Raw genomic sequence first — 15794 nt, 5'->3', positions numbered from 1 at the left:
GACAGCTCGCCGCTGGCAGCAACGAGCGAAACTCGGGCTTTCCCGAAACTGAGATGGGAAGTCTATTATCGTACCCATACGTACATACATATATATAAACGTAAGCAGTGAGCGAGTAGGTATCTCCAGAACCCCCCCTCCCCCCCCCCAATATCCAATGACGAAACCGAACGCCGACCAAGCCAAAAATATGATACGCTCGCTCCCTCATATGAACCTAACCCCCGAACGTTACGCCGCCTGCGTAGATGCTCCCGACAATTACCGAAACCAAAACATGTAAGATTAATGCGAGATCGACCCGCCGCTATACGTAAAAACCATCGAAGTGACTCGGGAGGAATGATCTGTAGAGCGGCCTTCTTCACCCCCACTGGGTATCCAGCAGCCCCTCGGCCGACTCTGGCCCGGCCGGCCCCGCAGTGCCGTCCTCGTGGATCCGGAACCCCATTACCGAGCTCCTGCTGCTGCTGCCACTACCACTTCCCCCGCGGGTCATCATGTGCGGCTGCTTCTGGGCCATGCCGACGTCCAGCTCGCTGCCACCAACCCCCCTGTTGCTGGGCCCTTCCGTCGTCGGCAGCGGGATGATCTGCCAGGGCCCCGGCTTGCTCGAGTACTCGCTCGGCGCCTGGCTGCTCGTGTCCCCGTCCTCGTCGTCGTCGTCGTCGTCGTCGTCGTCGTCGTTGTTGTTGTTGTTGGTGGTTTTCTCGGCCTCTCGTTTTCCTCCTTTTCGTCGTCCTTGTCCTTGTCCTTGCCCTTGTCCTCGTCCGACGATTTCCATCCCGCCCAGTTCGTCGTCGTCATCTTCGTCGTCATCGTCCTCGTGGATCGTGATCTGACCCCCTCCCCTGTCGTCGTCGTCTCCCAGCGACAGGCTCGACTGCGAGGTCGGGTCGATGTTCTCCCCGTCCGACATGTTGCTGTCGCCTTCGAGGTCAATGCCGCCGTTGGCGATGGGATCCTCGATGCCGGCCCATGGTATGTCCTCGGGCCGGAGGGGCTGCTGCTGCTGGCTGGCGAGGGAGGGCGTCTGGCGGCCGAACCCATGCCACACGCCGCCGCCACTGCCGGTGGTATGAGAGCGGGAACGGCGGTGGCGGGAAGGCGGATGATGAGGATGATGAGGATGATGATGATGATGATGATCCGTGATGTTCCCGGCGTCGGTGTCGACACCGTCCAGCTCGTCCTCGTCCTCGTACACGTCGATGTCCAGATCCGCGTCATCGCCGCCGTCGGTGCCGAACCCGAACGATCCGTTGCCGACCTGCCGCTCCACGCTTCGCCGTCCGCTCGCCCGGTGGTGGTAGTTTTGGTGAGAGTGGCGGTGATAGCCCGGATGGTCGGGTCGGTCGGTCATCTCGCTATCTCCCTCGTCGCCGGTGCCCGAGCTTCCCGTGGTCGTAAACCCCTCGTCCTCGGCCATATCCTCGTCTTCGTCTCCGTAGCCGTCGTACACCCTCAACCCCGCATCACCGTTGCCATTTCCCAAAGCCACCGGGCCTCGACTCCCCCCACGGTGGTACCCAAATTCGGGCACCGCCTCGCTATGCGGCGTGGCGTAGTAGAACGGCGTCGTCATCCTCCTCTCTCGCCCGTTTTCGTCCTCCCGATGGTGATGACGATGGTGATGGTGATGATTCTGACCGTACAACCCCCCGGGCGCGAGGGAGGGTGAGCGGCTCATGCTGGTTCTGCTCCAGCGGGGCGTGTTCCGCGGCGCGAGGCTGGGCGAGCGGCTGGCGAAGCGGCGCTTGGTGGACGAGGTGGGCATGTTGTGGCTGTGAACGGGACCTGGTCGGGGACTCTGGAGGCGCGGGCTAGCGCGGGGCACGAAGGGAGAGGAGCGGCGCTCGTAGGGTGTGAGCGCTGCGTGGGAGGAGACGCGGCGGCGGGATTGGGCGGGTGAGAGGAGGGCGGGGTGGGCGCCTGGCGGGAGCGAACCCGCGCGGATGCTGGATGGCCAGGAGCCCTTGCGATCGCGCTGGATGAGGGGGGATTGCGCGCGGGAGCGGCTGGGGCCGCCGTGGCTGTGGCTGTGACCTGTGGACAGGATCGGGGATTCCACGCCGGTATAGAATTGGCCGGAGGGTTCGGTGGAGGAGCGGCGAGAAGCTGCGCGCTGGTGGATGGACTGTCGCAGGCTGATGGCAGAGGCGGGCACGCTGGGCGGACCGTCGAGGCGGTCGTTCCAGTTCCAGCACTCCTCGAGCGCGTCGGCCTCGGGCACGTCGGCGCTGCTCTGGGAGTCGGGGTAGACCCTACTCAGCTGGCGCAGCTTCTGCCACGTCCAGCCCGCCTCGATGGCGTGATAGCCTAGGGGGTGGTCCTGAAGGTAAGCCTCCGGCTGGGTGATGTAGAGCCTCTGGGCGCCGGCCGCCTTCATGACGACGCTGGATGCGAGGAAGGTGAAGTCCCACAGTGTCGGCGTCGCCATCTCGGCCGGGGAGAGGAACCGGAGTCGGGAGTCTTTGTGTAGCTTGCGCAACGGAACCCAGGCCTGCCTCAGCCCGAGGAACTCGGTGAGGGGATAATCGGGTGCGAGCGCAGATCGCGCCTCTGAGCTGGAGGAGATTCGCAGGACATCTTCGAACGCGTCGTGTATCGCAAGGTGGACGCTCCGGGCGTCCGGCCCCCTAACAAGAACCGTCTTGATCAAGCCGCGGCTCCTCAGCCGCTGGTCAATGATGCGCCCGGCAGCAAAGGCCCTGGGCAACAGCCAGTTAGACTCGGGGCCTTGTCCCGGCCATTCCTGGAACTTGGGCGACTGCGGATCTGGCGTCGCTCGGCTGAGAGTGTTTGGCATCTGCGTCCAGCCCTCAAAGTTGGATCCCGTAGATCGGCGGTGGTTGGCAAACTCCTTCGCTTCGATCCATATGCCTTTGAGCGGAAACGGTAGGAAGACGACCTCTAGCTCCCAGGGTTTCACGTACGACGGCAAGGCGGCCGCCTGGAGCTGGTTCACCTGCGCTTGTAGCTGTTGGAGTTGGTTGTAGACCTCGGCGCGATTCGAGGCAAGCACGGTGGCATTCGTCGAGACGGAGGCAACGCTGGCGGTGGCGTCGTCGGCGCCGCCGCCGCCGCCCTGCTTTGGCGCCCGCCTGCTGCTGATGACGCTGCCGTTGTCGTTGAGGATCTTTTCCACCTCGTCTACCCGCGACTCCAGCTCGGTGACGCGGAGATCGATGTTCTCGTGCCTGTCGTGGCAGTCCTCGTGGCCGGCAACGGAGAAGGAATTCGTTTCCAGCCTGTCGAGCCGCTGTTCGTGACTATCGACCCTCTCGGATAGCTTCTGGTAGGCAGTCTCCAGCCCCGACACGGGACGGTCTTGTGACGGTGCTGCCTCGGGAGTGGGGGCAGCCTCCGTAGGCGCCTGTCCCGGGTCATCTGCCTGCTCAGCATGTTCCCGCCGGCGCGACTCTGGCCTTGGGGCAGAGACGCCACTTAGTGTCTGCAGCCCCTTCCCGGCAAACGGCCGGAGATACCTCGCTTGGCTGGAGGCCGAGGTCGACGGCGGGGGCGGGGGCGACATCAAGCATTGGGTGGGCATCGGCGGCAGTCCTCTGGCATGTCCGGCTGGGGACCGGGTCAGCTCTTCCCAGTTAGTAACCGTGTCCGGCATTGGGCTGTCCTGTCCGGCATGGGTGTCCCCAGCCGGGGATGGGTTGGCGGCCTCGACCCTGGCGGCAGACAAGGATGCTTGGAAGTCCAAGAAGTTAAAGTCCAGCGACGACCCTAAGCTCCCCGGAGCATGGAGCGATGGAAGCTGAACCGGGCTCAGAGGCGCACGGCTGACGACGGGCTTTTGGTTCTCCTGTCCTGGAGCGTTTGCCATGGCGAATTCCTGTTGCGTCTGTCCGGGCTGGGCATCCTCGTGGAAGCAGGCGTGGTGTGAGCACATGCAGACTTCGGCCAGGGAGCCGGCGTCCTGGAAGACTGGGCTGCTGAGCGACGCGCGACTCCAGAACCGGCGGCAACCGCAGCGCGGCAGCGTCGAGTCCGTGTAATTGCAGGGCCCTCCCGGGAGCGCCGGCGCCGGCGCCCGCGGCGCGTGGGACTGGGCATCATTGTAGATATCAAAAGCGTATGCGCTGCCGGGCGCGGGTACGTCAAACGGTGTGGCAGCCATTGGGGTCTCGGGCGACCATGATTCGGAGCGATTGGACTCCGAATTCCCAGGAAAAATGTACGTTCGGAAGGGTTGGGACCAGGATCGGGATATGCGATGCTTCGGCGCCGGCGGCCCAACACCGTTCGCGATCAAGGACCGGGCGTTCTCAGTTATACATGATACTACAAGCGGTCAGTATTCAAGGGGGAGACAGCGTTTGTCGCGACCCCGCCGCGAGTCGGGAAGCAAGGCAGAACAGGACAGATGATCCCGGTTCCGCGGCCATCCGATGGATAGCAGAGAATACGAGGGAAGAGAGAGAGAGAGAGAGAAGGGGAAAGGAGCAGACGAACCCTTGATATATATACTCGTTCGAAGCTGCGCGCCTGATCAGGGGCCGAAGAGACGAAAAAAAAAAAAACCAAAAAGGCGCCCCGGTCGCATCCAGACAGAACCGAGTCGCAAAATCTCACAAGGTGAGGCGCAACGTCAGCATTGGCTTCTGCCAGAGAAAGGCGTCGCAACTTTCAACGGCGGGCGGTCGGGTAAATCAGGCAAGGTGTGGGTGCACAGGGAACCTTTTTGGGGAAAGGCAAGGCGGGGTGCGGGCACTGGCCCATTTCTCTCGCACAGCACCTCGCAGGCCCAGGCCAGCCAGGGAAGAGCAATGGGAAAGGAACAAACTGTGGAGCTCTTATCCCTGCCGAAGTGCAGAGTTACATCGGTACAAAGTCAGGCGAACGGATGACTCGACCATGCGCCCAGAACGGACAGGGTTCATGCCGCCGTCCGAGATAAGATAGCGCCGAAAGCGAGGGGTCACTTCCGCTCGATTCTCTCTCCGATTCTCTCTCTCAGGCTCGAGTGCAATCGCGCGGCCATTGGACAGCTGCCCAACGAGACGCGTCAATGCCTAGGTGGTCCGCGCGGGCCGCAACGGAATTGGTTGCAGGCCCCCTGTTTGTTTTCGATTCGCTGGCAAGTCGCAGCTTTCTGATTGGTTTCAGATCCCTGCATCCATTTGTCTGTCGCGTCGCTTCGCGTCTGGCGGTGGTTGTTAAGAGGTGGAAGGCCATACATAATCCGTACAATAATCCGTAATCCGTACACTTGTGGTAGTGTATGTACGGATTACATACGTTACGGAGCACGCAGTGGTGGACGAAGCACTCCGGACCATGGTGAGCAAGCTTCACCGTTCCATTTCCCCCCAACCGACGCCGCTTTCCTTTCTCGGCCACCTGCCTGTCACGGGAACGGAGTAGCCCCAAAATGAAGGCGGGATGGGGAGCCAGCAGCACCGATGAGGCGGGGCTGTTGCACCCCAACCAACATATAGCTCAGCTCAGGAACCTGTAAATTTGCAGAACCCCGAAAACCGCAACAGGGAACAGTTGGAACCTGTTCCTGCAGCACTAGCCAAGGTCAAGAACAAGGCGAGCGAAATGGCTGCACGGATAGGCCCCAGCATTTGAGACATCCTTATTTCAAGACACCAGGGATTTGCCGCCAGTCGAAATGCAGGGCGAGAAAAGTCCGCGGGCGGAGTTGCAGGGTGGTGTACTGCGTAAAACACTGCATCCATCCACATACTGTACAGCATAGGGACGCACTATAACCCGTATTTTCGAGAGACGCGCCAACCACCTCTGCCTGGTATCTAGCGTGAACATCTCAATGCGAGTCTAATGGCAATATTTCTCGTCATTTGATAGAGAAAAATGCCCCTTGCCATCAGAATGCGACCCTAAAGTGTTGTCGTACGAGAAGACAAGGCCGAGAGTCGATAGCTATATAATACAACGCCCGTGGCGGTCAGCCCCCTTGTCGTGAACGACTGGCTGGCACGTCTTCCCCTCAAACTTCGCCCCAGCTTCCCATCGGGCCGGTGCTGGCAATGACGCTCCCGGTCCCAATGGACCCGCCGATATCCCAGTAATGGCGGGATGACGGCCGCGACGAGATGCTGCTCCTCCGTGCAGACCGCCTAGTGCTCTGACTCGCGCAGCTGCCGGGCGCGTGCCTGACCGCGACGGGGCTGGATGGCACCGTCGCCTTGAACGTGCGCCGCTCGACGGCCGGGCGTGTACGGTGGTAGCCATGCGTGTGTGCGTGGGCGTGGGCATGAGACACGAGCGGGTGATGCTGACGGACCCTTGCCACCTTTGCGGCCACGTCCTGCGTGCTGGAACCGGTGCGATGCGGCGTACCACCCGGCGAGAACGACGGTGATGTCTGCCGAGAGGAGGAGAAGCGGGATCGCAAGTACCGGAAGACCAGCCGGATGTCAAGGTCCTGCTCCCATTCTTGCTGTGTAAATGTGTGTTGGTCCTCAGTGGCGGTCGCGCCCGAAGCGGACGTGGCCGAGTGCGTGAGCTGTTCCGAGGGGCGGCGCGCACTAAGGGCGTCGACCGGCCGGCTGATAGTGGGCTTGAACTGCGGCATGGACGGAACACTGTCGTCCAGCTTCTGCCCCGAGTCGGCCACGTCGGCGGGTGCCTCGGGAATGACTGGCAGGCCCGCATACGGAAGGGCTACGTGCTGCACCCTTGTGTAGGTCGAGAAGGCTCCGGGGTGAGTCGACATGTGGTGCACAAGCACGCCAAGCTCTCGAGATATGCGTTCCAGCATGCGCAACTGCCAGTCCGACTCGAGGTGTGACTCCGACCCGACGCCGCTCGGTGCGGGGTTGCGGGCATCCGCTTGGGGCGCCGTAGGTGTCGACGAGACCATGTCCACGTCCTCCGGGAGGGCTTCCCCGAAGAGGATCGCAAGCAGCCTGTCGTCGATCCCCAGCAAGTCACGAATGACGGTCCGGGCAATCCGGTTCCAGAAGCCAGGCTTCGCACCGCCACTCGGTGATGGCTCGTCTTGATCATGCCAGTCCGTCCCGCTGAGGTTGATCTCTGCCGCCTCTTCGTCCGCGACGCTCCTCCCCTCCGCCTCTTGTTGTACCGCGTTGTTTTGTTGCGCCGCCTTTCCGAGGGACGCCTCGGACAGTCGCCTCCTCCTTGTTTCCTTTCGAATGTCCTCGAGCAGCAGCCGGCTCTGTTCTAACCGCCAGGCCTCTATCCTACGGTTCCGCTCCAGATCTTGCGCCTCTTCTGTCTCGGGCTCCAGCAGGGCCAGATTGAAGCTATCGGCCCTGTGCGTCACGCGGTTGGGGTTGAATCTCTCGAAGGCGTACATTCGCTCCTGAACCTCAGCGCTCATGGCTGGAGCCTCGAACGGAAACGAGCCTAAGCCATCGTGCCCCGGCAGCACCGGTGCCGCATGTGCGACGACTTCGGGTTGGTCGTAGGTACCCGGAACTGTTCGAAACTCGGGGAGATGGCTATCGAGGCTATCAAGCTCGGCATCCTCCTCGGCAACGCTCTCTGTCACGCCCTCTGACGCGGCTTGCAGGTCGAACTCGGATCGTGCAGAGGTGTCGAGACTGCCAAGATCACCGATCCTGGACCTGCCCGCTGTTATTTGGTCATCTTGGACTGAGCTGAGGTATGAGGCGGTGGTCCCCGCATCGGTGCCGGGAGTGAAGAGGACCCATGTCTGAGACTCGTTGGGCGCCGGCTGGTCCTGCGGTGGATGAGGAACCGAACGATCCCCAGTCCCTACTTCATTGCGGATCACCCGTGAGGGGAGCTGGCGTGTGGGTTGCTGAAAGGCCATAGTGCATGCAAAAACCTCCAGTCTTGGTAGGGGAAGATGGCGGGTTGATTCCAGTAGATACTTGGGTGTTAAAGAGGGGGAGAGTTTCCCGGAGTCGTGGGTCGACGATCCGAGTAGAGGCTATGTTTCGACAAGGGAAGGAGGCACAGCAGCAGCCACGTCGCTGGTGTACGACAGGTGGTCGCTTTAGTGCCTCGAGCCGCGTTTCTGGTGCTAAGGCGGTGAATGAATCTAGCCGGGATCTCGTTTCAAACACTTTGATTGCGTGCTGGATGTATGAAGTAGTCGAGTGGGACGAGGCGACGGGCCGGGAACCGAAGGTTATCGATGGCGGGACGACAGTTCCGTTAAGAGGGCCCTAGTTCAGCCCCAGCCGCAAGGTGTTTGTTGATTGCTGTGTCGCGGGGTTATGTATGTATGTATGTACTGCCCCTTAGCACCTAAACTATGGGCTTCAAACCAAGATGCGGAAGGCGCGAGATATATACAGTATGTGCGACCAAACTAGCAAACAGCCAGCGTACGCGGTAAAATGGAGGGAGGCCGGAAGGGCCAGGACTGCACACTGAGAGATCTGTTGGGAAACGGGGAGGGGGCCCTGGCGTAGTTCTGGTTACGCTCACGGCAGCACGGGATTAGCGTGGTAATGGAGGGGAGAGACGGGTTGCTAGCGCTGTGCTTGGTTGAGACCCTAGTCACTTCGGCCCACCGCCGCCTGACCATTGCAGCCCCCACTCTTCATCACATCATGCCGCCTCTTGCCATCGTGCAGTGTATGTATGTACATACATACAATACACACAACATACAATACCTGAGCCGGAAGCAACCTCAATGTGACCAGCCCAGATGCTCAAAAGTGACGAGTGTGAGGGGGCTAAAGCTCAGGAGGCACAAGAGGGGTTCAGGTTCACTACGCGCTGTATGTAATGTACATACAACAAGACAGGATACCGTACGGACTCGATAGAGAGACACACCCACACATACGGTACGCGCGCACGTACGTACCTGACGCACCCACATAGGTATGGACACAGACGCATAAGCAAGTACAGTACTTTACATATCGCTGACGTTCCAAGTTCCCAGAGGAAAATGGATCGAAACATCAGGCTGATATGAGAGCATACCGGGTCCACACATCGCCAGTTCAACAGCTGCACTATACTAGCGTACAGAACAGATGACCAGGAAGCCTGTACGTATTATCTAGCTTATCGTAATGAGCTATTGGGTGCTGAGTCCGCTATGTGCCTCTTGACTCCATGAGAGCGGTGTCTCCCAGCTAGTTCCACTCATCATCTACCTGATATCCAACTAGCGCGATTCAGAGATGCAATTGATTCCCAACCGGGTGATGGAAAACATGGGGCACTACACGCATGAACAGCAGCAAGGAGAAAGGCACTGTCCCCGAAACGACAGGATATCGCAGGCTGATGATTCGGGATTGTCCGCATTCTGTGCACCAAAGACTCTTCCTGAGAGCACTGCTGATGTCGGATCTGCGCCTTTGCTTTGCGATCATGCTGGCTCGGTTCCTTCCGGCACCATCGGCCTTCAACTTTCACGTGTAACTGTCAGCAACATCTCACACCCGAACTCACCCGGCGCAGCCGGCCTTTTCCTCTAGGCGGCAACAACTACGATCGCCTCGTCCTTGCCTCACCCGGACTTCTGTCGCCCAACCCCATCCTTCCACCCCATTTGGCTGTTGAGGGGATGTTCTGTAGGACAGCGGCGGTATGGGAGTGTTCCATTCAGGCACCAAAACAGCGTCTCGCGCAAAGACACCAGGAACACAGCCGAGAAACGAGGATGCACTGTCCTGTTGTCCATTGAGAACCACTGTGCTTGAATGGTTCCATTGACTATGCCGAATCAAGACCACGATGTTAGTTAACATGCCCTCGTTTCAGCCCTAAAATGACCGTTTACGCCACCCTAAAAGCCAGACAACCATTCCTCCTCTCCCACAAGGCTCCTCTAGGCGCTGAAGGCCTCCGGGAAGCGCTTCATGTTCTCCTCGAGGTTGCCGTGGTTGCTGAGGAACTGGACGTAGGCACCATCCACCTTGACGCGGCCAGCAGCCTTCTTCTCCAGGTACTCCTCACGACGGAGGGGGGTGAAACCCCAGTTCTTAGAGATGATGATCTTTTGGCGACCAGGGAACTTGTACTGGGAGCGGCGGAGGGCCTCGAGGGCAAAGGCGCGGTCTGCGATCTAGGTTAGCGGCTGACATATCCAACCGAAAGAGCCGACACGGATACGTACTGGAGTCACGAGTGCGCACGCTCATGAGAATCTGGCCAATGTTGACACGGGCGACAGTGCCGTTAGGCTTGCCCCACGCACCACGCATACCAGTCTGCAGTCTATCGGCACCGGCGCAGGACAACATCTTGTTGATGCGGACGACATGGTACGGGTGGGCACGGACGCGGAGGTGGAAACCTTCCTTGCCCGCCGTCTTGACGAGGTACTTGTTGGCGCAGATACGAGCAGCCTCAAGGGCCTCGGAGCTCAGCTGCTCATACTCGTTGGAGACGAGGTGGACGCAGAGCGGGAAGTCATCGACGGTGGCACGCTTGCGGCCGAGATCGAAGATGCGGATCTTGGGGTCGGGCACACCACGGTTGAACCGCGACTTGGGGTACGGCTAGAAGCGCTTGTCGTTAGCAATCTGGCTTGACACGATCCATGGCATATAACGGGCCAGAATTTCCTCCTCTTGTCCATCCCTTGCAGGAGACTTCCGACGCATCCGCTTGTCCTTCTCTTGCCCTTTCGCTTCACTATTGGGAGTGCATGCGAAAACCCTCAACCAGGAGGCCAAAGCAAAGCCAACAGCCGCTTACCTTGTTCTTGCAGTAGCGGTAGCAGCGGGCGGGACGGCGAGCCATTGTGACGGTGTTTTTGCGATGTCACGACAACGGGTATCGACTTGGTCTTGGGGAGAGGGGGATGGTTGGGAGCCTCTGCGGTTTTGACCAAATCAAATTCGCCTCGCGATTACCAATCCAAAGATTCGTCATGCAACCGGCCGAGTTGTTGGTCGGAAAAGAGTGGAGCCGTTAGGGTTTCGAGAGAACCTCTGGCACACCCAAAGCTCAGCCAATGAGAACTCAGCCCACTCTGCAGGCGAATTCACATCGGCAAAAAGAATATTTCGGCGAGTTTGCGATTCTGCTCCCTCAGCGACAACCCCAGCCAGCGACGAGGACAACACCGCCAGGAGCCGATTTGAGTCTCACTTCTTCGACAAACCTCAGCACCGTCGCAATGGCCCCCAAGAAGTCAAAGTCCGACGCCCAGTCCATCGGCGCCAAGGTCCGTTTCTGCGACTGACGATTCGACGTTCTTCACTGACATCGAAAACAGCTTGCCCTCGTCATCAAGTCGGGCAAGGTCGTGCTGGGCTACCGCAGCACCCTGAAGGCTCTTCGCTCCGGCAAGGCCAAGCTCATTCTCATTGCTGTGAGTTTTTGTCCCTTTGACTACCTTCTTTGCGAATGAGCCATATGGATGCTAATTGATTGCTAGGCCAACACGCCTCCCCTTCGCAAGTCCGAGCTCGAGTAGTATGTGGCAACCACGAGTGCGAGATGAAGGGACGGGTCTAGGCGCGTGCGGCAGCAGCCAAAGGCAATGGGCCATGGTGCTCCCGCCCATGTGCCTTGGTCCGTCCTGGACATTGAGCAAACGAGATCCGGAGGATGACGACAGGATGGCTAACCTATCGATTAGCTACTCGATGATGTCCAAGACTGCCGTTCACCACTACACCGGCACCAACGTAAGTTGAGACCCTTGAGACGTCTGATTCTGTGTATTGGACAACACAGGCTCCTGCTTTGTTGTTCCCGGCCGGAGAGACCTCGGTCGCCCGGCCTGCCCAGAGAAGAAGTCTCGTTGCAGACTTTGGAGGGTACCTGTTCCCATGCTTACTCGCATCCTTTACAGATTGAGCTTGGTACCGCCTGCGGCAAGCTTTTCCGCTGCTCTACCATGGCCATCCTGGACGCTGGTGACAGTGATATCCTCAGCGACCAGCAGGCTTAAGAGTCATGCAGCAAGGCGGGAACCGGTTGGCATTCACACGGCGTTCGGGTCTGAGATGGGGAAACAAAACGACATGATGACTTGGCGATATCCGGCTGCAAAGAGGTTTTTTTGACGGCCACCTCCGACATTCGGTGTTGGACCAGAAACGGCCACTCCGTAGACTAGTCGTACGTAGTTCATGACAACTTGGTCTCCTAGCCCGACCATGCTCGGGCGCCTGTGCTGGCGAAACTTAGATGTACCGCTTCAGAGTCAGAACACTAGGTGCGACTATTTGGGAGGGTGATTCAGCGCTTTCCATTCACGGTTCACGTCCCACAGATGCCCTGGCGTGCCCGACTCAGGCGAGGGGACTTGGACAGCGGCTCTCCGCTTGATTCGTTCCGCAGCCCCGAAACAAGGTTGTTTCATGCTCCACGACGGACCCATCAAACCATGCGAGCCGTGTCAGTGCTGGTAGATGCATTGATTCCCAGATTGCCCCGTACACCACAATCAAACTCGAGCCAAACTTGGATTCAAGCAGTGCCTGTTTTCTTGCATGTGGGTCCCTTCTCACGTATGTACAGTACTTGATAACTAACGTTCTGAGCTTTTCTCGACGTGCAGCAAGAGATTTCCTGAGGGTCGAGCTCAGCTCCCTCGAGCCTACTAGAACTGCCTCGAATCGGCGCATTTCAAAACCCAACGGATGTTTGTGAACCAGGCTGCTTGCATGATATGCGAAGGGACCCGCTCATTCACCAATATCAGTACTCTGTACTCGGCTACAAGCATTGCACAGTCGAGCAGCAGTGAGATAGTCGGTGCAACCTGAGACTCCTCGGCTGAGGGAGGCGGTCAGATACACTAGAGCGGCATCTGCAAGCCGATTTCTGTTTGGGGCCATCCATGCAACTGGGTACTTTTCGACGTCGCATTTGGCAACTTCTCGTCCTTTGGTCTCTTGGCGACCTTTGCAGTAAAACAAAGAGGTGGAAACGCAAACGGCGCGTACAGTCAGAACGCACAATTGTAAGAGGAGCAAACTCCATACTTCCGAAGCGCAGACGGTCGAAGCCAATTTCGTGCCTTATTTGAACAAAGACAGACTGCCTCCGGGCTACAACCTGGGATTGTTGGGCTTTGAGAAAAAGGGGGGCGGCTTTGGCTGACTTGATTGGACAACAGAACCCTGTCTTAGTGGGCAGTTCTGCCTCCCTGTTGCTGGAGCACCTTGGGCCCGGGCCACAACTGGTTCTAGTTAGTGGCCGTGCCAGCAGTCAAACGGTGGCCGTCGCCTGCTTGGTCGGGTAAGGTTGCAGTGGGCCAGCAAATATCCATCATCCCCGTGCTCCCTTTGAAGAGTACCGTTCCCCGTTGAGCCCCAACCGTCGTCTCGCACGAAACAAAACACGGTGAACGAAGCCAATCCTAAGCCTACCGCGTACCGAGTAGCATTCAGCATCGCGATTTCATTTTTTTTTGACCGCACCCGGGCGGTTTTTTTTTCGCATACCGAAGCGAGTCGAAACTCGTTTCCGGCAGACGAAAATATCATGGCGAGCGCTGTCAAGAAGCCTCCGGCAACAGGCCACGAGACGCCCACGGGAACGCCTACGGGAACGCCCTCGCGACCGACTCCCAGGGCTTCCATGCCCTCGTCAACCTCCAGCCCGAGCGGCGCCGGCGTCGCCCGGACTCTCTCGAACCGCAAGGGAAATCCCGTGTCCGCTCGCGCGGCCGCCCACCAGAGACGCGAGTCCATGCTGAGTAACAGCACCACCATCAACGGCAATGGCACCGGCTCGCCAGACATCGAGCGCGAAGAGGCCCTGCGTGCCGAGACAGTTGCCATAATAGATGACCTCAAAGAGCGGCTGGCTCAGGCCGAATCCGGGTTCGAGACCTACAAGCGCCAGGCCGAAGTACTGCAGAGCAAGCTGGACGATGCGCTGAAGGAGCAAGCAAAGCTGGAGGAGAGGGTGCACGAGAGTGAGGAGCAGATCGAGGCTCTGACCAACGAGAAGCGCGATGCTCTTCGGCAGATACGCGAGATGGAGACCATCTACGAGGGTGAGCGGAGCGCAATGATGAAGGAGAAGGAGGAGATGGCAAACCGCGAGGAGGAAATGCAGGCCGTCATCCAGAGGCTCAAGGATAGCCTGGCGCAGAGGAACCATGATGAAGACCGGCCAACAAGGCAATGTAAGGGGTCCTCCTTCAGTCATCCCCTCTCCGGACGTCCACTGACATGCCCACCTCTGAATAGCGGTGAACACCTCGCCAAGCATCGACAACGGCAGCTTCGCCCCACCGAGCTCGATCCATCGGAGCGACTCGCGCAACAATTCCAAGCTTCTGCTGCAAAAGGACAAGCTGATCGAGTCGCTGAGGCTCGAGCTCGCCGAGGTGCAGATCAAACTGGTCGAATCACAAAACCAGGGCGGCGGCCGCCTTCAGGAGGTCGAGCGCCAGCTCATGGAGGCGCGCATGGCCAATGCGAGGCTGATGGAAGACAATGAGAGCTACCAACTCTTGCTGCAGGAGCGCACCCTCAAAGGGGATTTTGGCGCCAACGACCTCGCCTACTCGGGCGGCGCGTCGGCGAACCAGGACGCCCTGGCCGCCCTCGAGGGCAGGACCGGCGGCACCAGCCTGGCCGATGAGCTCTCGGGAGCCCACGACGAGCACGCGCACGAGCACGATCTCGAGACGCAACGGCGCCTGGAGGCCGAGCTGAGGTCAGTCAAGGACCAGAACAAGGCCCTGACGCTCTACATCAACAAGATCATAGAGCGGCTGCTGCAACACCAGGGCTTCGAGCACATCCTCGACCAGTCGAGCGATTTCAAGAGCGCGCCCGACACCAACAAGGACCTTCCGCCGCCTCCCCCGCCCAAGCCCGCCCCGGGGCCGTCCTTGCTCCAGCGCGCCAAGTCCATCGCCATCGGCGGCGGCTCCAGCAGCGCCGCGCCCAAGCCCAAGCCCCGCCCCGTGACCCTGACGCACTCGACCGGCCAGAACTCGGCCATCAGCAACCCGGAAACGGCCCCGAGCATCCCCATCGGCCTGGCCCGCTCGGCGAGCACTCGCCGCGCCCGTCCCATGAGCGAGCAGTTCACGAGCGTCCCCGGCGCCGCCAGCATCGTCAATGCCATGTACAAGGGCCCCTCGACGACCGACGGCCCACTCTCGCCCTCGCTCCGCTCCAGCCAGGCCTTCTTCCTCCCACAAGGAGCGGGTAACCGCACAAGCGGCGGCGGCGGCAACTTCCCCGGCATGAAGTCCGAGACGAGCAGCACCAGCGGCGACTCGGCCTCCGTCTCGACCACGGGGGCCGGCGCCGACGGCGTGAGCACCCCGCCCAGCCAGGCCAGCCCGCCGCGGTCGACGCACCACCACGAGAAGACGACGACGTTTGCGGGCAACAAGCCGCGGCCGCTGAGGCTGGTGCAGGAAAAGGCCGAGGCCACCGCCAATGCCAACGCCAACCGGCGCCAGAGCTGGGTCGGCTGGGCGGCGAGCGCGTTCGTGGGCAAGAAGGACGACAGCGGCAGCAGTGGGGTCGGGGAGGCGATTAAGGAGTGAGGCATGCCTTTTTTTTTTTTTTATACTTGACGCCCTACGACTGATATGTTTGGCTGGTCAGGTAGATATCGATAGATACCTGTGTGACGATTGATGTTCTGGTGGTTTCGGGAACGGAGCGGGCTTTCCCGAGGGTGGCTGGTTGAGTTGAGCACAGCTGGGTGGAGGATGAGATATGGAATGTTGGGAGGCACGCATGGTCGGTCGCCTAGCCAGCTACCTCTCGCGAGCTCCTTAACTCACTTCCATCCGGGCATGGTCTCTCTCACGGCACGTCCCGTGCTCCACGTCTTTCCTTTTTCCTGGCCTTTTTCATGTTCTTCCTCCATAAACCTGTCTTACTTTCCTCTTGTTGTCTCTGGTTGGAGCGGCC

The 15794-nt window shown here is 59.7% G+C and overlaps 5 protein-coding genes across 5 annotated transcripts; 2 read left to right on the top strand and 3 right to left on the bottom strand.

Annotated features, from left to right (window-relative positions):
- Window positions 1–133: 133 nt before the first annotated feature.
- On the bottom strand, window positions 134–4610 carry MYCTH_2302880 (uncharacterized protein). Its single transcript, XM_003662292.1, has 2 exons — window positions 4468–4610; window positions 134–4296 (listed from the first exon to the last, which is right to left on the bottom strand). Exon 2 carries the CDS (start codon window positions 4130–4132, stop codon window positions 365–367), a length of 3768 nt encoding a protein of 1255 aa, XP_003662340.1. The 5' UTR covers window positions 4133–4296; window positions 4468–4610; the 3' UTR covers window positions 134–364.
- A 1056-nt stretch (window positions 4611–5666) lies between these two features.
- MYCTH_2314935 (uncharacterized protein) lies at window positions 5667–8252 on the bottom strand. Its single transcript, XM_003662291.1, has one exon. It carries the CDS (start codon window positions 7781–7783, stop codon window positions 5972–5974), a length of 1812 nt encoding a protein of 603 aa, XP_003662339.1. The 5' UTR covers window positions 7784–8252; the 3' UTR covers window positions 5667–5971.
- Window positions 8253–8971: 719 nt separating this feature from the next.
- MYCTH_2314934 (uncharacterized protein) lies at window positions 8972–10783 on the bottom strand. Its single transcript, XM_003662290.1, has 3 exons — window positions 10645–10783; window positions 10061–10445; window positions 8972–10002 (listed from the first exon to the last, which is right to left on the bottom strand). The coding sequence occupies exons 1-3, from the start codon at window positions 10687–10689 to the stop codon at window positions 9773–9775; spliced, it is 660 nt and encodes a 219-aa protein (XP_003662338.1). The 5' UTR covers window positions 10690–10783; the 3' UTR covers window positions 8972–9772.
- Window positions 10784–10974: 191 nt separating this feature from the next.
- Window positions 10975–12092, top strand: MYCTH_2314933 (uncharacterized protein). Its single transcript, XM_003662289.1, has 5 exons — window positions 10975–11116; window positions 11168–11263; window positions 11330–11367; window positions 11534–11582; window positions 11750–12092. Exons 1-5 carry the CDS (start codon window positions 11069–11071, stop codon window positions 11846–11848), a joined length of 330 nt encoding a protein of 109 aa, XP_003662337.1. The 5' UTR covers window positions 10975–11068; the 3' UTR covers window positions 11849–12092.
- A 1210-nt stretch (window positions 12093–13302) lies between these two features.
- Window positions 13303–15610, top strand: MYCTH_2302870 (uncharacterized protein). Its single transcript, XM_003662288.1, has 3 exons — window positions 13303–14038; window positions 14103–15417; window positions 15483–15610. The coding sequence occupies exons 1-3, from the start codon at window positions 13390–13392 to the stop codon at window positions 15484–15486; spliced, it is 1968 nt and encodes a 655-aa protein (XP_003662336.1). The 5' UTR covers window positions 13303–13389; the 3' UTR covers window positions 15487–15610.
- The last annotated feature ends 184 nt before the right edge of the window (window positions 15611–15794 follow it).

The sequence above is a fragment of the Thermothelomyces thermophilus genome, chromosome 2 (assembly GCF_000226095.1).
Source record: "Thermothelomyces thermophilus ATCC 42464 chromosome 2, complete sequence".
NCBI classification, from domain to species: Eukaryota; Fungi; Ascomycota; class Sordariomycetes; order Sordariales; family Chaetomiaceae; genus Thermothelomyces; species Thermothelomyces thermophilus.
This window is presented reverse-complemented; position numbering and strand designations above follow the sequence as displayed.